The following is a 22,085-nucleotide window of genomic DNA, read 5'->3' on the forward strand; positions in this document are numbered from 1 at the left end:
TTTCCATCTCTGCCTCTCGTTACTAAGAGAAGCACTACAGGTAGATGCTTACTCATGCCACACAATATGCACACAAGAGAGAGCTGGTTTGTTATCAGGCATCAAACAGCGATGACCTCTATTACTGTTACTGCAGAGATGATTTAGAAAAAGAAAACAAGAACAAAACAGTGGGTTGGAAAATGGGCAGCGACAAAAGGAGTAAAAAATGAGTCACATGCAATCTACGTTTTTTTAAAGAGGACCTATTATGCTCATTTTCAGTTGCATACTTTTATTTAGATTTTCAACTAGAACATGTTTACATGCTTGATTGTTCAAAAAACACTTTATTTTTCTCATACCAGCTGTGCTGCAGCACCTCTTTTCACCCTCCATCTGAAACGCTCTGTTTGAGCTCCTGCCCAGACTGCTCTGATTGGTCAGCTGGCCCACTCTGTTGTGATTGGTCCACCGAACCAAACTCTTTGGACTCCGCTCCAGCTCCGCTCTAAGTAGCTTTGTTTAAGGGCATGCCAAACTAGCTGCTAGGCAGGTATTATGCAAATGTGTTACCTGGTGACATCACCACGTTACGGAAGAAAAGGTAGGACTTCAAGCAAGGCATTTCAGGCACTTCAGGAGCAGCGTTCCTCCTTTTGGCGTGGACTTTGTAACTTTGCAGACTTTTTACATGCACAAAAAACGATATAACACACTAAAGGAAAGGGCCAAAGCACAGAAGCATAATAGGTCCCCTTTAATTTTGAAGTTGTTCTTGAATATGTAAATTATGTGAGAAAAAAAACGACGTGGGGAGGTTTTGAATAAACCAAAATGAGGAAGTTTATGGGTACGAGTGCATTGTAATGGCCCGAGGAGATCAGAGCAATAAACTTTTGGCATGACTTTGACTTTTTGAACACAGCAGTAATTGCATTTTTCTTGCATTTTTATTTTTTCATCTCTTTTTGGAAAAGGGCTTCCAGACTTTTAATTGGTCTCCCTCAGAAATCCTTTTAGTCTAAACTTTTAGAGTGAATATCAGGGCCAAATTCATCACTCCGCTTGCATAATTTCAAGGTCTGAACTCAAATTAGATCCAAGATTCCTATTTGACCCACTCGCATCTCTGCGCGGGCGAACGAAACACAAACATGTTATGGCGTCCATCTGTCCTTTCATGCCTGTGAGTTCAGACAACGCTATGAGAGAAACTCCACCGGCCTCCCACACGTCTTCACAAAACCTGCACGTTATGAGCAAACTGTGAATGTCATCATCAGTGTTGCATATAAGTAAACAGCTAAATCAATCAGCCCTGCTGTCAGAATGGGATTAACGTGTTTTCAGGCTCGGTACCCGTGTTAAAAATACCAATAAATTGGAGCTGTCATGCTGAAAAGTAGCGATTAGGATAGATACGGAGATGGTCAATCATTATCTTTAGCATGTTGGAAATAACTTTTTTTGCTGCTGTCGCCGAACAAAGCATCAGCACATTGCGAAAGGAGGATCTACAAATCCCAGGTTTCTGTACTCGCTCTCAAAATAGCACAAAGCATGAGTCACATCTAATGTTGTTTGTTGATGAGCACACATACAGACTTTCAAAGTAATCTTCTAAATCTACTTAATCCCTCACTGTGGATATACACCTCAAATACACTGTCTGTTTGTATATAGGCAAGTTGTTTTCCTTAAGCTTGACAGAGTATTAGTGTAGTTGGAGGAAAGGATGGGATTCAGTCAGAATATTAATGTGACGTATTGATTCCTGAGGTGAAATTCTCTTGAGCTTGCTCGTCTGCAGCGGGGGTCAGAGGTCAGAGGTCAGGGCCAGTTGCAGAGCCAAGGTCCTGGAGGTGGATGTTTGCCAACACGGAGCTTGAACTGCATTTGTTTGGATGAATACAACAGAGGTCTACCACAGATTAAAACAAAGCTGGCCACTTTTTTGGTGGAACGGTTTAGTCAACAAATATGTTGTTGGACTTTTGCTGTTGCTAGTGTTCAGTTTTGTAAGTATAATTAAACTATTTATAAACTTTCTCTCCTTTTAAACCTTATTAATGTAATTTTCAAATACTGTTTGTATACAGCAGATAGACAATTTCACAAAACTACCTAATTTACCACCAAACTGAATGTAATATAATAACGGTTTCTTTCCTCTTGAGAGAAGCAGTTGAAATTCACCTCCCTTGTCTTCACTATCCCAGCATGCACTGGGTGAGAGGCAGATATCCCAGATTAATCTTCCTCTCCTCAAAGGGACACTGGGATGCTGTAACACTGTACTTTGACCAGGTGCTGGGGAAGCTTATTTTTCTCCTCATTCAAGAATTCACCTTTTTCTTTCGAGTCCCAAGACATTTCCAGACAGTGTCTGTGTGAACTTGCACCAGCATTGCAGCGCTAGCGATATTACAGTCAGTGAATTTTCAAACCAGCAGGGATATAAAGTCAGCCAGTTAATGGAAGACAAATGAAGTCATGACATTGTGGAGCCAGAAGACACACATTTTGAGCTGTCACAACAAAATTAAGTTGTCTAATTAACATTCAGCACATTCAAGGATCAGTTCTCCAGTTTTTAGCTTCAGGAAATCATTTTCTGCATCTTTCTAATGGCTGAGTTTTGCCTCCATGCATGAAAATCTGTATACAAAAATTAAATACATTCATAAGCGTAACAGTTTTGTTAAAAGCTGTAATATTTACTGGCGATAAAATGAAACAACTTTCTCATTTTACAGCTAAACCGTACACTACAAGATGATTCTGAAAACATTTGAGGAGAGAAATAGGCATTAACGGAACGTAATATTGATTCATAATTGATCAGCGTGGCCTAGTTTGACCGTTTGGTCCGAGTTCACGAGTGATTGACAGCCGGCTCTCATAGACGGCAGCTGGACAGCAGATCTCAGATCAGCTCTGACTGCTTGTTTTCCTCCTGCCTGTGAAATCTTGCAGATGCCGTTAGGAGCACCGTAGGACACAGAGGCACATGATTTTTTTCAGGTTACCTGTTTCATGTACTACTGTCACGATATAGCGACCGTTTTATAAAAATAACTTTTTTTAAATCATATTTGCTCCAATCTCGCCTACTTCAGCTTTAATTTGAATTACTCCAACTAATTGACCTGACTGCTGCACAGAGAAATGTCTGAGTATGAAGAAATGTAATGGAAGCAGATACCCGGAGCAGAAATTAGCTCATTCATTACTTAGTTTGAGTCAGCATGCAGTGAAGCTGTTTCAATTCTTTTCTTTCTGCAATAATGACTTTTGACTTTTCATTGTTTTTTCTCCTTATATTCACCATAATTACTGACTGAAGCTCACAGATTCATTTCTTCCAAAGGGCCTCGAGGAGTCAGCAAACGAGACCATTTTACTTCCTCAGACATTAGCTTCACTGTAGTGGATGGGTTACTTTGCCTCGTGATGACATGCTGAGGATGACTCACATTACGACCCAATCACTGTTGCATAATATTCACTCAAAGCGTCGCCCTAATGCATCCAATGTAAACATTTGTACGTTTCTTATTTTAAATCTGATTGTTTCCTGGAACCTCTGCGGCCTTCACATTTGCTATCTTTGATACAAATGAAGAAAATTATCTAATGTAATGAAATATTATATATAGGCTTCTAAAAGGAGAAGAAATGATGAACAATACAAACAAGTTATAAAAAACAAATACAATCCAATATAAACAATACTGGCTTTCAGTGAAAATCAATCAGTTCTACACAGATAAGAGTCTGCTTACAAATAAAGTGATAGTTAACAACATAACCCTTGTTTTGTTTACATTTACTGCTTCCTCAGTCCCACAGACCCACTGCTGTATTTCTATAAATATTATATATGTATATTTATTTATTTATGTATATATTTATTTATTTATGTATGTACATATATATATGTATGTATATATATATATGTATATATATATAAACTGTATATGTGTGTATATGTGCTATGTATATATTGTATATACATATATGTATATATATTTTTTTTGCTAGAAGGTCATCTGATAAATACACATCTACAGTATGTTATCCTACAGAGTGATGTTATGTATTTTAATTATTAAATGTTTAATTGCCTTTTATCTATTTTAGTAGTTATTGTCTTTTACAGTATCTATTTAATTGTTTTTTTTATCTTTTTTTTTTTATTTCACTTTTATAATTTCTAGTTCTCATGTGCATTAGTCTCAAGGTTTTTTGCTGTTTGTATTTGCTGGCATATTATCAGCTTGTGAGTCATCTGTAAAGAACTTTGACTTGTACCGACCTGTATGAAAGCTGCTAAAGTGAATTTGATCGATTGATTATGAACAAACTGTTATAAAACCACAATAACAGATGTCTAAATAGGGGATTTGGGAGGGCTAAAGCTGTGTTTAAAGCACTGACAACACCATTATATATAAAGCCTATGAAAATCTGTTCTATATAATTGATATGCTTATAGCTGGCGCCTGTGAGACCCTAAGCTGATGTTATTTTCTGTAGTGGACTTCAAGCAGATAAAACCGTGTTTTTTTTCTGAGCTGTTATAGACACAACAATACAGAAGGACTAGCTGGAGACAGATGCACCTCACGCATTTGTGCAATCTGCCATCTAACACTCCACTGACTAGCATAATACTGCGTTCACTAACAGCCTGTGGTGTCAGTATTGCAGGATAAAGAAGAAGTTTTCTTACACCTACACTGGAGGATCCTTTAGAAAAGAGCTCAATACATCAGACTGGGCTGCAGAGTTCAAAGCAACATTGTGCAGGAGGTATATAAAGATATGTTTTTATGCACCCTTGAACAAAATGTATATGTTGCTCTCTCATCTTTGAACCTGAACACAATTTAAAAAGCTGAAAGACTTCAGAGGCGATGTTAACAAAGCAGCAACAGTCTGAGATCTGAGGCTCAAACTTTTCCTTTTAAAATGACGTAAAAGGTGAAATGATGGGTCATGCTGTTTACTGGCTGAATGGTTTGAATCCTGCCTGCACTGGACCTTGGTCATATATCATCTCCAGCTCGCCTGTCCCTCTGGACTCTGTCCACTGAAACAGAAATGCCTTGAATGTGCAGTGAAAGTGGTTATGACCCAGAGCTGAATACTGCCAGATTCATTTCTCCTGTATTCCCTCCCATCTGTCTCCCCTCGCCTCCCCCAGTGTCTAGTTTAACACAGAGGGAAAAATTTAGTAAATTGGCCTTTAAAATATGTTTGTTTCCAGAGAACTGCTGTGACATGAATCTGACTATTTAGATTCTGGACATCATTAGGGGACAAATACATTACTAATGCTATTTTACTGCCCAATAATGTATTAAAGTTCCCATATTGTAAAATGTGAGATTTTCATGTCGTTTTTATTATAACGCAGATTGAAGTGCTATATAGATAATGTGAAAGTATCAATCAGTCAATCCATGGAGAAATACTCACAGCCCGTATTCAGAAAATGTGCATTTCAAACAAGCTGTGAGGATTTCTGTAATTTTGTGATGTCACAAAATCTACAATATTAAGACCATTTCACAGTAATTTTCTCGAGTTTATTCTCGTAATATTACGACTTTTCTTTCCTAAAGTTATGACTTTTATTCTCGTAATATTACGACTTTTTTTCTCGTAAAGTTATGACTTTATTCTCGTAATATTACGACTTTTTTTCTCGTAAAGTTCTGACTTTATTCTCATAATATTATGACTTTTTTCTCAAAATCTCAGATTGCAGACCTCTGTTCTGTGGTGAACAGTTTTTACTCCGAAGTGACATGAGATGGTAGGATGCTGTGTGCCTGCCTGCCAGCAGGTTATTGTCATCTCATATTTTTGGATGAAGGTGCGCGTGTGTGAGCGCGCAGTGGGTCGAGCCTGGCTGCGCGCTCCCGACGCCTCTCCATCAGTGCTCGTGCACGAGTGTCCGCAAAGCTGCTGCTGCTCGTCTCCAGGCGCGCAGAGGAACCATCCACAAACTTTGATGAGCTGTAGCTTTCACCAAGGAAACAAAACTGAATACATTTTTTAAGAAACACATTTTACAGGGTGCGTAATTGTGCTCCATCAAGGTGAGTACATTAACCTGCAGAGCTGCAAATTACAATGATGTGTTGATGTTTTGCATGAAAGGCTGCTGCTCCTGTGTGTCTATTTCCGACTGTTTTGCATGCATCTACAAGTGGGCAAGTTAAGTTTGTAAGGCTGTCTTGCTTTTGCATGTGTATTTATTTATTTATTTTCATTTGAATCATGTGCGTTTTTCTTGCTCAGTCTCACCTATTTGCATCACTGCTTTCATCACTGCTTGCCATAATGATGTGTTGACGTTTTGCATGAAAGGCTGCTGCTCCTGTGTGTTTATTCGCGTTTTGCATGCATCTACAAGTGTGCAAGTGAAGTTTGTAAGGCTTGCATGCTTTTGCAGATGTATTTTCATTTTAATCCTGTGCGTATTTCTGGTTCACCTATTTGCCCACATTATCATTATACTTGCCATAAAAGTATTCTTTATTTATCCACTTTAAAGTCTTTTTTTTTTAAACAAACAGGTGTTAACAGATTTTATTTATTTCCATTTTAATCTGTGTTTTTAATGTGCGTTTTTGTGGCTCAGTCTCACCTATTTGCATCACTGCTTTCATCACTGCTTGCCATAACAGTATTCTTTATTTATCCACTTTAAAGTCTTTTTTTTTTTTTTTTTTTAACAAACAGGCGTCAAAAATGGAAATGATTCCGGTTGAGATATTCAAAGAAGATAATAATAATAATAATAAGTGCCTGTCCTCGCTGCTGGAGGACTGTCCGGTGAATAGTTCTTCATCCTGGGTGTCTGGATCCTCCAATGTGACCCACGATGAGAGCTGGGAGTCAGAAGGCATGTCTCCCATCATCCCCATCATCACTGCAGTCTACTCAGTGGTGTTTGTGGTCGGCTTGATGGGCAACTGCCTCGTCATGTATGTCATCATCAGGTAAGGTCATTTTTTTAATTAAAAGGATAATAATCCATACAATAATTAGTCTGTATGGTGTGCCAGAAATGCACTGTAAGCTTATATAGCAATATAATATGAATGTTAATGTGATTTAAAGAAGCAAAACAAGCTTGTTTGAAATTAAGGGATTATTGTTAACAGGAAAATTGCTGGAAATTCAATATGAATGAATCATTTAGTGTCTGGTCATTTACATGACCCATCCCTCATGGGATTATTCAGACACATTAACAACACATCAAACATTCCTGCATGTTAGCCCACCATCATCTAACAACACAACACACCAGCATCATCTAACAGTACACATACAAACATAACATCATCCAGACACAAACACCCCACAAATAATGCTCCAGGTTATACCTCACAATGGAAATACAACAAATAAACAGTCACAGACATACAAACACAGCTGCCTAAGCACAGACACAAAGCCAAACATGACAAAGGAAGTCAGGGATTTATCAATCGTATGTTACTTTTCTACCCCTATCATGCTTCAGGAAAAATATTTAGAAAATACAAAAACATTATCAAAAAGATATTCAATTAAGGCTCCAGTCTTACATTATTTTTTTTTAAATAATATGCGTCGTATGTCATGATATAAAGGATAAAATAACATTTATTTAGTTCTTAACCTCATTTAGTTCACAATACGATAATTTATCATCTTTCATTGGAATCGTATCGTGATGAAATCCTACATCGAGATATCGTGATACACATACTAACTCAAATTGCTCAGAATATTGAATTGATAAGAATTATCTTATGGGAATACACTAGTGGAGTTAAATCAGACCATTATCTTGATGTTATTACTCTTCATTGTGAGCATGCATGTAGTGTATCGCTGGAAATATTTATTCATTTTTTCTCAATAATTTAACTTAAAACTGTTAATTTTGCTCTAAAGTTTCTTAATTAAATGAGAAAATATTTATTTATTTTGATTTGTCAAGTACTTAATTCACATAGGAGTATAATAAATAGGCTTTACCACGTGGTTATTAGGTATGTTATTGTGATTTAAAGTAGCGAAACAAGCTGCAGTTTGAACTTAAGGGATCATTGTTAACAGGAAAATGTCTGGAAATTCAATATGATAACTTATCGTCTTTCAATGGAATCGTATCGTGATGAAATCATATATCAAGATATCGTGATACACAATTACTTCGTCTAAATTGATGATAAGCACATACTAACTCAAATTTCTCAGGAGATCTGAATAATAAGAATTATGGGAATACCCCAGTGTATTTAAATGAAACTATTAACTTAATGTGATTGCTCTGTATTTGTGTGCATGCATGTAAACATAGTCAGTGTATAGCTGGAAATATTTAGTATCCTTTTCTCCACTTGAAACCGTTATGTTCATTTTGCACTAAAGTTCTTAATTAAATGAGAAAATACCCGGTTATTTTCATTTGTCAAGTGCTCAGGGGGTTTACAACAACAGGCTTTACCGTGTGGTTATTTCATATAGACTATAGAATAACTAGAAAGCATGCTATATCGTGATATATATATATATCGTTATCGAGATATGAGATAACCTATATCGTGATAGAAGATTTTTGGTCATATCACCCACCTCTAACTAATTATAGTTTAGAGAATTTATACAGAAAACAACAGAGGTCCATGCAGAGGAATGTGTTCCTCCATAGTCACTGTAAATGTTATTACAGGTGGAGAAGGCACTGGCACCAACCCTTGAGCTTTCACTGTGACCTCAAGGCCATCTGGTCTATGTCATAGTTCTTCTTAGTGCCTGGATGCTCAAGAGAGAGACAGGTCCTCTACTCTTAAGCCCACTTATACAGCTCATCCGAAGAGTTAATGCATGTTAAATGGCTGGGACAACTTCTAAATATATATGTGTGTTGCAGCTAGTAAGTCACAAGGGACAAAACCAGTTGGATTTTTAATAAAGAAAGGGTTAATATCAATGCTGTCATTTCTAATTCAACATTAAATGAGTAAAGCATGCCAATATAGAATTGATTCTTCCTTCAAAGTGACCTATTATGAATCTAATAACCCCCAAGCGACAAAATATAATAACAATATTCTGTAGATTTCTCCCAGTGTGGTGGACATGATATTAATCATAGTTGGAACCGGCGGTGCTTTATCAAGCTGATAGCCCGCTTGCACCTCATTGGCTGTTATTTATGGTGTGTGAGAGCCAACAAATCTCCTTTGATATAATGTGAAACGCAGCCGTGGCACCCAGAATGCTTCGGTCGGTGGACAACAATTACCCCAAATCAGATTGATTGCGACGCCTGTCGGAGGAAGCCAATTTCATCACTTCAGTTACAGAAAAAGACTACGTTTTACTGCTTAGTTGCTCCGTGGAGGACGGTTCAACTGCAGTAAACAGGTGTTTTATGCTGATTTAGTGTAAACAACCTCTGAAATTACCCTCATTCAAACACAAAGTCTACAGGCCACACATTGATCTATAAGCCATTAGTAGAAGCATCTGACGTGGTAGTTCACCCTCTATGGCTTTAAATGGTTTGTTTTAAAGCTGCTCTAATCAATATTTTCATTTTAACAGTATGACTATAGGCTTCCTGTAATATGAAAGACACACATAATTATCACTCAACTCTGCAGTTTCCCCTCATCTTGGAGTGTTTTAGCATCTTTCAGCTCATTGTTTATATTTTAATTCACTCTCACGGCTCTCATCAGTGTCGTATCCAGTCACAGCGGGCAGATGAAGCTCAGATAAAACCACTGTACGTTACCTGCTCAACACCAAACAACAGTAAAACAAGTTAGCAAAGTTAGCTGGTGAACATAGTGGAACATTTAGCAGCTAAAGAGCCAGATATTCCCCTCAGGAGTAGGTGGAGACCAAAAACAGAGCTAAAAGCGAGTGAATATTGGACTATCATTCAGCAGGTGAACAGAAACACAACTTTGCTGGATAGGCGACTGTTTGCTAACATAATATGTCAGTGTTTTGTTTACAGCTTGTTGTGCTGCCCCCAAGTAGTAAAAATCCAATAATGCATGTTTAAAGGACGACATTTCAACATTTTTGAGAAATAACAGGGGCTTCATATTTAACCTACAGACATGAGAGTGGTATTGATTTTCTTATCTAACTCTTGGCAAGAAAGCCAAGGAGCATATTTCCCAAAAATGTCAATATAATCTCATGGGATGGAGTATAAATAGCACGCCACTTTTAACGACATTTTGCGTGTCATGTCACACATTTTAAGCTTTTTTCATGTCATTTAATGCCCAATTCTCATTCCCAACTCGTCAATCACGGACGCATGGTCACAATTTTAAATGTTGTGTTTAATGTTGTGAATTCAAACACAACTACTTGGTTAGGTTTAGCAAAAGATCCTGGTTTGGGTTAAAATCAGGACATTTGTTACGTAAATTAGTAGTCAATGGGACAACTAACACCGGTCTCCTGGGTGAAAGTCCTGTGTTTGTTTGACCACCCATCCACCGTGACCTTCTCCCTACAGTATGTTGACTTTCTCGCTCTTTATACTACATCACTTGATTCACCGGTACACTTGCGCTGAGCGTCTATTGCAATGGCGTGAAATAACACCCTAAAAGCAAAAAATGCGTAGTGATAACGCACTAAATGACTTAAGAAATTGGCGTGTTATTCATACACCATTTTGTGAGACCAGGCTGAAAATGTAGATTCATTCCTTTAACAGCTTTCAACATCTAAAAAAATCTGTTATGTCGTCAGCCCTGCAACATTATCATGTATGGCTTTGTCCAAGGATTTTAGCAATGGAAAAGAGAAAAAAAATTAGGTTTAATTTTGAGAAATTCATGCTCTATATGTGATTCCTGTTTGCCATGAAAATGTTGCCCACCATGAATCAGAATAGGCAATTCTGAAGGATCTTATTTTAATCTCAATGCTTCGTTGCATCCTGTAGGCACCACCACTGGTTAAACAATTACAACTTTAAATTAAACTGTGCGAAAGTCATCACATACTGCTTTAGTGCTATTATAACTTACTGAAGGGAGAAAAGGTTGACCACACATGGCCTGCAGTCAGCAGCATACTATACATAACAATGAAGTGTGAGTCTGAAAAATTACATTACGGATTCAAGGAAGCAGTGTGGACTAATGGACGATGTTTAATTCATAATGATTCAACAAGACAGGTCTTCTAAAGAGCCAGCCAGGCGATATACAGCTGCTACATCAGTCTCTATAGGTGGATGGTTAGCTCTGGTCATCTCTCTCCTCCTCGCTACAGGACAACCTTGTGTTCTGCATGTTCAACAGGTACACAAAGATGAAGACAGCCACCAACATCTACATTTTCAACTTAGCACTCGCCGATGCCCTCGTCACCACCACGATGCCCTTCCAGAGTACGGACTACCTGTTGAACACCTGGCCCTTTGGCGAGGTGGTGTGCAAGGTCTTCATCGCCATCGACTATTACAACATGTTCACCAGCATCTTCACCCTCACCATGATGAGCGTGGATCGCTACGTGGCCGTGTGCCACCCGGTGAAGGCCCTGGACTTCCGCACGCCGATCAAAGCCAAGATGATCAACGTGTGCATCTGGATCCTGTCGTCGGCAGCGGGGATACCTGCTTTTGTCCTGGGTGGCACCCAGACGAAGAGCGGTGAGGAAGAGCTTTCACCGTCCCTGAATAAAGAGCATGTGGCGATAATATTTTAAGAGCAGAAATATATATCTGTCAGAGCAGAGTTTTCCATTAGCCACACATCATGCATCATCCTGAATATAGATGATGTAAGAAAAGTGTTTAGAGCAAAATGTTCCCTTTTGAGTGCAGATTAGCTGTTCCATAACCGCTTGCTAAATTTGAAGCAGAAAGGCGGAGTGGAAATTTATTTATGATAAAGCGCAAGTGCACTTCATCACTTAATTCAGCTCCTCTTTCTCCTTTACTCCTGCAGATATAACCGAGTGTGCCTTACAGTTCCCAGAGCCCTACGTGTACTGGGACACACTGATGAAGATATGCGTGTTTGTCTTCGCCTTCGTCGTGCCTGTGCTCATAATCACCGTGTGCTACTCCCTCATGGTCCTGAGGCTGAAGAGCGTCCGAATGTTGTCCGGCTCGCGGGAAAAAGACCGCAACCTGCGGCGGATCACGCGGCTGGTGGTGGTCGTGGTGGCCGTGTTCGTGGTCTGCTGGACGCCCATTCACATTTTCATCCTGGTCAAGGCGCTCGTGAGCATACCCGAAACCACCGCCATCATGGCCGCCTACTTCTTCTGCGTGGCTCTGGGCTACACAAACAGCAGCCTGAACCCCGTCCTCTACGCCTTTCTGGATGAGAACTTCAAACGCTGCTTCAAGGACTTCTGCCTCTCGGCCAAAATGAAGGGGGAGAAGGTGTCGGGGAGCAAGAAGACGGCCAGCAGCTTGCGGGAGGCCGCTGTTCCTCTGCAGAACCCGGATGGGACTAGAAAGCCGGCATGACTAGCAGTGGAACTGTCTTCGATTTCCCACATTGGAAAAGAAGACTCGCATGACCTGGGCCTAACCCACGTCACATCAACAATGTAGTTTTGACTCTATTACAGATTTTATTTTCATTATGACTTCTTGGGGTTAAACCAGTGCCAACATTCATATGATTTAATTTCAGAGATCAAAAGAAGGTTTCACGTTATAAATTATATTCCATTTTGATTAATGTTTTTCTCATGGCAGGTGTTATGAAGAGAGGTGTAAAGGACCAGTGTGTAACACTTAGGGGGATCTATTGGCAGAAATGGAATATAATATTAATAAGTATGTTTTCTTTAGTGTATAATCACCTGTTAATGAGAACCGTTGTGTTCCATTTATATCTACATAAGGAGCGGGTCCTCTTCACGGAGCCGACTGCCATGTTTCTACAGTAGCCCAGAACGGACAAACCAAACACTGTTAACTTTTCCTACTTGGGCCGGAGTCGATAACCTCACCACTAGATGTAACTAAATCCTACACGCTACTCCTTTAAGCAGGGAAAAAGACCAAATGTGAGAGTATATTATTAAAACAGAACTGATACAAACTCTAAGTATCGAGTGCTACAGGAATGAGTCCTAAAACCCGGAAATGAGTTAGCATTTAACGTTTTGTTCTACGACATAAAATACATGAATAAATACCCCACTCGTGAATTTTGAAGCTTTAATATGTCTTAAAAAAGGCCGTTGCTAACAAGTGGCTACATGACACTACTAAACCTCATCACGCGGACTCGTCCGCCTTTACAGCCTCATTGTAGTTCGTTTATAGCCTGACGTTAGCTTTTTACTTCTGCCGATTGCATTCACACTTCAAAAATCGTAAAAGTGGTGTTCAGTTGTGGAGATTATCTTGCTGAACAAAACATTTAAGTATCAAAAACGTCTGTTTGCCACAGAGCTTATTTTCTGCAATCATCCAAAACCCAATATAAAAATCCCTTTGGCTTTTTGTCGAGGGAACCAGGGCGATGCTAAATTTCTGGTTGGCCTAAAAAAAATACGTCATCCCTGGAGCCCTCTATTCCTACTGTATGAGTGGGACATCCTCAAACCATGTGGCACATCCCAAACAGTATTGCATAAGAAGTAATGAGAATATAATGCCAAAATTTCTCAGGAAATTTGTTGATTGTTTAATGGAAAAATTAGAAAGAGACGGATGAAAACTGTAACGTGATTGGCTCCTTCGCACAGTATCCTTGTTACATCATTGTTTTTCTGTTTTTAAGCTCATTCAATTGCATTTAGTTTCCTGTCATTTCCTCCTATAATGTTTCTATAGCCAAATGTGCCTTTAACAGTCCAGGATAACACGTTTGTAGCAGCGGGAACTGATATCAGTAATGATTACTGAACGGGGTCAAACAGCAACTGTTTTTTTAATACAGTGTAACATGTCAGTGGCAGCTGCATGAAACACTGACAGCAGATATGTGCCAAAATCTTTTTGACCTCTGTGAAGAGTTTGAATCGTGCTGATCGACCACGGCGTGAGAGAACTGACTTATGTTGGACTTTGAAGTCACTGGGACAACAACAACAAACTCAGCTGCATCAAAGCAAGTTTATCGATGAGAAAAGTTAAAAATCCTGGACTTGAATGTGCTTTTAAAATTTGACAGAGGGCTCTCTATCACTCTGGAGTTGTGTCCAGTTTGATAAGTTGTTAAATTTATGGTATATAACTCAATCACGTGTGCTTTGTGTGGCTTTTACCATGATACACGTAGTCCTATATTGATGCTATTATTGTAGGGAAATGTTCTCATCAGTATCTGAAAACATGAAACTGTACAGTATGATAGTATGTATACATTATTTTGTATAGGTAATAAAAAAATCTTTGCACAGACATCATTGAAATATACAGTATTAGTAGCATGTCAATGACCATTGCTATAATAGTATACAGCAACATCTGCAGCCTGTATGCTTGATGGACTGTGCTGTTATTTTGAATGTACTGAAAATAGACTCTGTATTATATAAACATATGATTACTCATGATGTATATCTCATTAGAGGTCAGCTAATATTTACATAATTCAATAATACAAATTAATTTTCATGCACATTCTGTGTCCCTAAACCAGAGCTTTGTGGGTTTTAGGAAATCTCTATGTATACTGGCATAAAATAGATAAAGCACACATTACTTGACAACAAACTAAGAGACGTTATTCTGAGAAACCACACTGTGACCAAGACAACATTGCTTTCTTTTCAATCTCTGTGCTTATACTGTTTAAATCTGCTGCTGCTGCTGTATATTGGCTTTGTCTGCTGTCAGCCGAGGCGTATTGATCAAAACATCCTCTGTGTGAAGCGCTTAATATTAAAGCAAGTTTAACAAATCCACATTGATTCTCTTCTCTTGCAGTGACGAGCTCAGCTTGTTGTTTTGATTTATTTGTAAATTCTCTGTTTGTCACAGTCTCCTTACATTAGATGCTGCCAGAAATGTCTTTCTGTGTTTTCACTGCATCATTACTTTTGAATATTGACAGAATATATTATGGATGAAGAGCAGTTTTAGTTCTTTAGAGATGAATTGTAGTGGGAGGTCGGGAGTCCTCTGCAGGTGTAGATTTGCTGTTTTACTGTATGCCAGCAGCTCCCTCCAGAGGACGGAAAATACAATTACTAAAATATAAAAAATAAATCCTACAATGATTGATAGTTGCATGGACATAACTTGACATTAGCAGAAGGTTGACTGCAGCCATCATTAGAGCTTACATTAGTTTGTAGCAGGCGGTCAGACTGAGGAGAACATGGATGGATTCATCTGCTTGTATCTGGGTGTGGGGATTCATTTAATACAAACACATTTAGAATTATGCAACATTTAAGCACAACATTAGCTGAAATAATGAAGCTCTTAATTCTAGATGTTGACACAGGGGCCCTCTATAAGACAGGGCCACATGATCAGGTAATAAAGCACAATAAACAAGAACACAAGAATTAGTTTACCTTTGAGAATATCTAGTGAATGTACAGTGGACGTTTGTGCAGAAAATAACTGCTGCAGCTCCTCCAGACCAACAGAGGTTTTCCGTGTCTTGTAGAGTGACGGGGCTCCGTAGCGAGAATGCCGGATGCCGCTGTCTCCCAGCGGGCGCAGTCGGGAGAAGATAACGTTTCTCTTCCTGCTTCAGCCTCGGCACCGACCCGCTTTTGCTGAAGCAGGAAAAGCCAACACTCAGATCAGCAGTGATTCATGGAGAGACCTTCGTCTGGTCAGCTAACATTACTGCCAAGCAGGTGAAATATAGAGTGATATTGTGGTTTTAGCTGACGTGTGTCGCCTCACTGTTCTGAGCTACTCGTTCATGTCTATTTAGAGCGATCAAAGCGGGAGCCCGACGCCGACTTTCGTTGACTTAACGGCCACAGGTGTCGCTGTTAACAAGCATTTCTGAAAGTTATAAATAGTCCCTTTAATACATCTACATATCATGTTTTGTTTCTTTCTATTTGCGAAAACCAGAAAAAAAACAATAAAATTATAATAATTTACTATTATTAAAATATTTTTAAATATTTTTTTCATTTTATAAGAAACATAAATACAAACACAACAAATAATCTAAACAATAAATAAATGATAACAGCTGTTTTGGAGGGTGTGGCTGAGTGAGTGATGACCACGTGACTCCTCTGACGTCACCTCTCAGTCTCTTCCGGGTGTTTTCAGCTGGACGGTGACAGCAGAGCTAACGCAGCTTTCTTCTCCTCTTAAAAGCCTTAAATCTTCATCTTTTAGACAAAATGAACCGAATATTTGGCAGCGGGAAACCCAAAGCTCCTCCACCGAACCTCACGGACTGCATAGGAACCGTGAGTATAATCCAGAAGTTACTTTTAAACCAATGTCTCAAAACAAAGTAAACAAAGATGGACCCTTCTTGGCTAGCTAACTGTTAGCTTACTTTTATAAACAGAAAAGAGGCCAACGTTTTCCACATTTAACTAACCATGTGGTCATTATAAAGGATCTTAAAGGTTAATAGTTGTTCCAGTATTGATACAAGACAGGATTATCCCATTGGGCGTTTTTACCTAACACACTGTAATGATAGTTTCGGTTGATAAACAAGGTATTTAAACAAAACAATAGGTCTACCTGTTAAAGCATGAATCAGCATTATGTCATTTAGAGCAGGACATTCAGCCATTTAACTGGCAGGGTCTGAATTTAACCTTTTTCCTCACCTGACCACTTCTGAAATCTATATGTAGAAAGCTTTAAACACTGAGTCAGTGGTACCAGACTGTAGAATAATGACATATATCATGTAACCTTAATGCATGACTATATTAGGTAACACTTCATTTTACAAGTCTGCACATTTTATGGTAATTAGGTGATAATTAGCAAGTTTCCTATTTGAAATTTCTTTGGAATTACTGCCAAATTACCCCAAATATTTACCTCAAAATGCATCGAAACTATCAACTATCAACTATTAAACTATCAACTATTAAATTAATTGCCATCTATTTTGATAATCGATTAATCGGTTTGAGTAATTTAAGAAAAAAAACCTAAAAATTCCATGATTCCAGCTTCTTAAATGTGAATATTTTCTGGTTTCTTTACTCCTCTATGAGAGTAAACTGAATATCTTTGAGTTTTGGTCAAAACAAGACATTTGAGGAAATCATCTTGGGCTTTGGGAAACAACAACAACATTTTTCACAATTTTCTGACATTTTATAGAACAAAACAAACAACTAATCGATTAATCTAGAAAATAATCGTTAGTTGTAGCCCTATAGTCCTTTTTTATTGGAAACTGTGCAATATATTGTTTAGTCAAATTAAAAACAAGTCATTTTCTAAACATGGATGAAGACTAAATCGACAATTCAACTATATGAAACATTCAGGTTAGCCAGTTACCTGGAAAAAAGCCCTTAGGAAATTGAGCCATTTAACTGGCATACAAGCAGGGTCTGACCTTTTTCCTCACCTGACTACGTCTGAAATCTATATGTAGAAAGCTTTAAACACTGAGTCAGTGGTACCAGCCTGTAGAATAATGATATATATCATGTAACCTTAATGCATGACTATATTAGGTAACACTTCATTTTACAGGTCTGCACATTTTATGGTAATTAGGTGATAATTAGCAAGTTTCCTATTTGAAATTTCTTTGGAATTACTGCCAAATTACCCCCAATATTTACCTCAACATGCATCGAAAATTACTTTATTATAACCATTATTTAATTATAATAATTCTATACTAAAATAGCATCTAAAGGTTAAAATAGGGCCTTTAGGCTTGAGAAGAGGCTGCTCTTCATCGAAGGTGGAAAACTAATAGGCAAGGCAAGGCAGCTTTATTTGTATAGCACATTTCAACAACAGGGCAATTCAAAGTGCTTTACAGAAACATTCAAGAACATTGCGACAAAATGCAAAAGAACATTAAGAAATAATTAAAACAGTTATAAAAACATTAAAACATTAAAGATTAGAAAATAAAAACAAGCTAAAAATAAAAGCTAGGATAGAAGCTAAAATTGCATAAAACTCAAAAGAGTAAAAGTTATAGTGCAGTGTCAGATCATTATCTGGTTTAATAAAAGGCACCCGCAAACAGGAAAGTTTTAAGCTTTGTTTTAAAAGAAGTGAGAGTTGGAGCGGTCCTTATAGTCCAATAGAAGACTCTTCTGATCAGAAACAAATCTCACCATTGTGTGACTTATTATCTACACAGATGTAACCTGGTAGCTGATGTCAGGATTCAGGGAGTTTATTAAGACATTTCAAAGAAGTTATTTGCTAATTATTATCTATTTACCAGCAGACATGGAAATAAAGCATATCAATTCACTTTGTATTCTTTTCCTGGAAATGTATTTAATCAATTACCAACTACTGAGAAATAGTGGAATATAATTATTAAATAATGTTTATAACAAAGTCATTTTCAATACATTTTGAGGTAAATATTGGGGTTATTTGGCAGTAATTCCAAAGAAATTTCACATAGGTTACTTGCTAATTATCACCTTATTACCATGAAATTTGCGGACCTGTAAAATGAAGTGTTATAATATATTTATTTAGGCTTTAGAATTGCTTTTTTTAAAATAATATTTCTTAATATAAGGAAAACCTGTCTGCCATGGTGGCAGGTGACTTGAAATTTTCACCTGCCACAGCCAACATTTACCCTGTTATTTGGCAGGTATGAAGACAATAAAATAAAATAGAAATGTACTCAAGAGGAGCGACAACCAATGGCATTCTCTTCTAATTTCATTCCCTGCATACAACAAAAACCATGTCGCTCTTTCAGTGAAATAGCTGACTTCAACCAGTTATACAGGTTGTCTGGGCTGAGCTATTATTAGCTAGAGTTAACTGGGGTGGAGTAGGAAACAGATATGTTTGATGGTACTCAATTAGCCTCAATTAAGCTACTGTGTAAAGGCCTTTCCATCAGTTAGTTAGACTTTACTGCATCTATACTACTGTTATTGATCAAAAATCAATGTCCTTATCTCTGTTTTTTACTTGAAGGTTGATTCGCGTACGGAGTCCACTGAAAAGAAGATTGGCAAACTAGATGTTGAACTTGCGAAATACAAGGATCAGATGAAAAAGATGAGAGATGGGCCCTCAAAGGTGAGATTCATTGTCCAGTGATGAGCTCTTCTCTTGAAACCCTTTAGGGTGCTGCCAGCCAGGATCGAATTCAAGTCACGTGTCAGTATAAAATAAGTATTCACACACCTTTTTCTTACATTTTTCTTTTTATTACACACACATGCTGGGAAAGGCAGAGCTCGAAACGTGGGTGTAAGTTGGCTATTAAAAAGAAAAATATAAGAAGTAAATTAATGAGTTCTCGTCAGTAAAATAAGGTCGTTTTGCAGAATATCACTGAATAAACATATTATTATTATTATTATTATTATAACAACATCATATACTTCTGTATCATGAGATATGTTACAAAAATGATACTGTTTCCAATACCTTACGCCAAGAAAAGTAAACATATTTTCTACAAAACTTTTTTTTTAATAAAAGAAATCAGTCTAAAATTGGCAACATTTTGATTTAAATCAGGAACTATCTGATCAAAGAATAAGTAAACAAAACATACTGATAATATACTTTGTTCCAGTTTATGTTTCGTGTTGATCATCAGTTGGTATAACTTTTTATGTATTCTCAATCATTTCTTCATTTACCAGAACATGGTCAAGCAAAAGGCTATGAGAGTTCTCAAGCAGAAGCGAATGTAAGTACTTTTATTTCCCAAAGTGTTTATAATATGAAACATGTCAAATGTTATTCTCTACGTCAACTGCCGTGAAAGTCTAACTTTACTTCATCATTATATCTTCCAGGTATGAGGGCCAGAAAGATAACCTCATGCAGCAGTCGTTCAACATGGAACAAGCAAACTACACAATCTCGACCCTTAAAGACACTAAAACCACAGTAAGAGAGTAAATTATCAACCAGATGTGGTTTTCTTCCACACAGAGAGATAATAACTGAAGAAAATGTGTCTTTCTGCTAACTTTTCCTTTTTTCCTTTTAGGTTGATGCCATGAAAACCGGCCTCAAAGAAATGAAGAAAGCATACAAGCATGTGGACATTAATAAGATTGAGGTATTTGTTTTTTGACTTCAAATTTGACTTCAATAGGAGGGCCATAGTAGCCATCTACTGTCAGTAGATAAGATGTATATATTTAAAGATAACACACCCCTATTCCCCTCCTAATGTACCGCCGTCTACTGTAGATAATACACTAACTATGGATAATTATCTCAGACAACCCCACTTCAAAACGCTCTAACTATCCCTTTAAACTTCTGTACGGCATTCCGCACAATAGAAGTCTTTTGTTAAACAGCCGATGGTATGAAATGCAAACATTTGAACTCTTTTTTTAATATTCTTTTGATATTCAGAATCTTCAAGATGACCTCGAGGACATGATGGAGGACGCCAATGAAATCCAGGAGACGCTGGGCAGAAGCTATGGCACGCCTGACATCGATGAAGCCGACTTGGAAGCGGGTCAGTAAAATACTTCCAGGATGCCAGGATATTTATTAGATGTCATATGAAGTATAATGCTGAGGCCACAGATATCAGCAGCCACAGTGTGCAGTTTATAAAGAGGTGATAGTGTTTGTCGTAATATTCCCCATTAAAAGTAATCTCAGTTTACCTGACGCGCCAGATGGTTTGTTAAACAGAACCATCTGAGAAGCCGTCATTGGAAACTGTTTGGAAAAGGGCGGGCACTTTCAAAAAAATACTTGGCAGGTGATTGGATGAACCATCTGTCAATCAAACTCGGCTAGTCGGACTCGGGAGAAGAGCAAAAACACCATTTCCATCAAGAAAAGCCTTCAGTGCCGTTCGTTGCTCTTCTTTCAATGAAGAAATTCCCACCAGTTGTGATATAACTGATGCTGTTGCAGCATCCACGCTAACCTCTTCAGGAGCCGTTGCTCATTACCCATAAAATATAACAAATATGTTATTGTCAAGACCTTTCTTTCACACAATGTGATGATGGCTGCCATTGGCTGTTATTTTGAACTGTTGGTGTTTCCACAGAGCTGGATGCTCTGGGAGACGAGTTCCTGATGGATGACGACAGCTCCTACCTGGATGAGGCTTCAACAGCTCCAAACATCCCAGAGGGCGTCCCCGGCGACAAGTCCACCAACAGGGTACTTCACAGGATCTTTCTTTTTTTTTTTTTTTTATTAGTTCACAGAGATTTTTCATTAATGGGCATTCTTCTTTTTTCATTTCAGGATGGTGTCCTGGTTGACGAGTTTGGCCTTCCTCAGATTCCTGCTACATAAAAGGAGCACTTCTGAACACTCGTGCTAGTTTTACATGTATCATAGCCTTTTTTGTATTTATCCAACTGACACTCCCAGCCGTGATGCATTGAGTGCAGCATTGATAACCAAAGCTGGCAAACGAATGATGAACTACAACTTAAAATCAGGAATCTTTAATTAAAAGCTGATTATTATTATTCTATGCGTGAGCTTCTATCATATGTATCTGAGGTGATTGTTTGAATTGGGATTCTCTTAACTTTGTACAGTTTCTGCAGCGTTTGTTGCCAAGAACAAAATAAATTATATTTTTCAAACAATACATTGATGTCATTCGAAAGCTTTTATTTATACCAAAGTCACTGTATAGCTGTTAAAGCCACTTCTAGCAAGCTTTTTTAGATTCTTTTTAATTACCTCAATGTAAATAGTATGATGGCACCTAGTGGTAGTTTTTGGTGCTAAACTAGTGCACAGCCTCACCTGACCTCACAGCTCAGGAAGATCTTATTGAAGTCAGGTGTGTTGAAAGTTAGTGGACAAGATACCATCTTTACCCGCTGCATGTTTTAGTTATTTTGTCTGGTTTAATCTTAGTTTGGTTTGATTCATTTGTTTATTTCCCCAGTGATTTTAACTTTTTGTAAAGGACTGTTTATTTTGGGGGATGTTTGGTGTT

The 22,085-nt window shown here is 37.9% G+C and overlaps 2 protein-coding genes across 2 annotated transcripts; both read left to right on the forward strand.

Moving 5' to 3' along the window:
• The first annotated feature begins 5,757 nt into the window (after window positions 1-5,757).
• LOC119480207 (delta-type opioid receptor-like) lies at window positions 5,758-13,358 on the forward strand. The gene is made up of 4 exons (XM_037756256.1): window positions 5,758-6,092; window positions 6,739-6,998; window positions 11,337-11,689; window positions 11,988-13,358. Exons 2-4 carry the CDS (start codon window positions 6,748-6,750, stop codon window positions 12,515-12,517), a joined length of 1,134 nt encoding a protein of 377 aa, XP_037612184.1. The 5' UTR covers window positions 5,758-6,092; window positions 6,739-6,747; the 3' UTR covers window positions 12,518-13,358.
• Window positions 13,359-16,219: 2,861 nt separating this feature from the next.
• On the forward strand, window positions 16,220-21,728 carry LOC119480698 (charged multivesicular body protein 5-like). The gene is made up of 8 exons (XM_037757213.1): window positions 16,220-16,401; window positions 19,103-19,207; window positions 19,783-19,829; window positions 19,939-20,032; window positions 20,136-20,207; window positions 20,513-20,621; window positions 21,171-21,286; window positions 21,374-21,728. Exons 1-8 carry the CDS (start codon window positions 16,333-16,335, stop codon window positions 21,422-21,424), a joined length of 663 nt encoding a protein of 220 aa, XP_037613141.1. The 5' UTR covers window positions 16,220-16,332; the 3' UTR covers window positions 21,425-21,728.
• The last annotated feature ends 357 nt before the right edge of the window (window positions 21,729-22,085 follow it).

The sequence above is a fragment of the Sebastes umbrosus genome, chromosome 21 (assembly GCF_015220745.1).
Source record: "Sebastes umbrosus isolate fSebUmb1 chromosome 21, fSebUmb1.pri, whole genome shotgun sequence".
Classification (NCBI taxonomy): Eukaryota; Metazoa; Chordata; class Actinopteri; order Perciformes; family Sebastidae; genus Sebastes; species Sebastes umbrosus.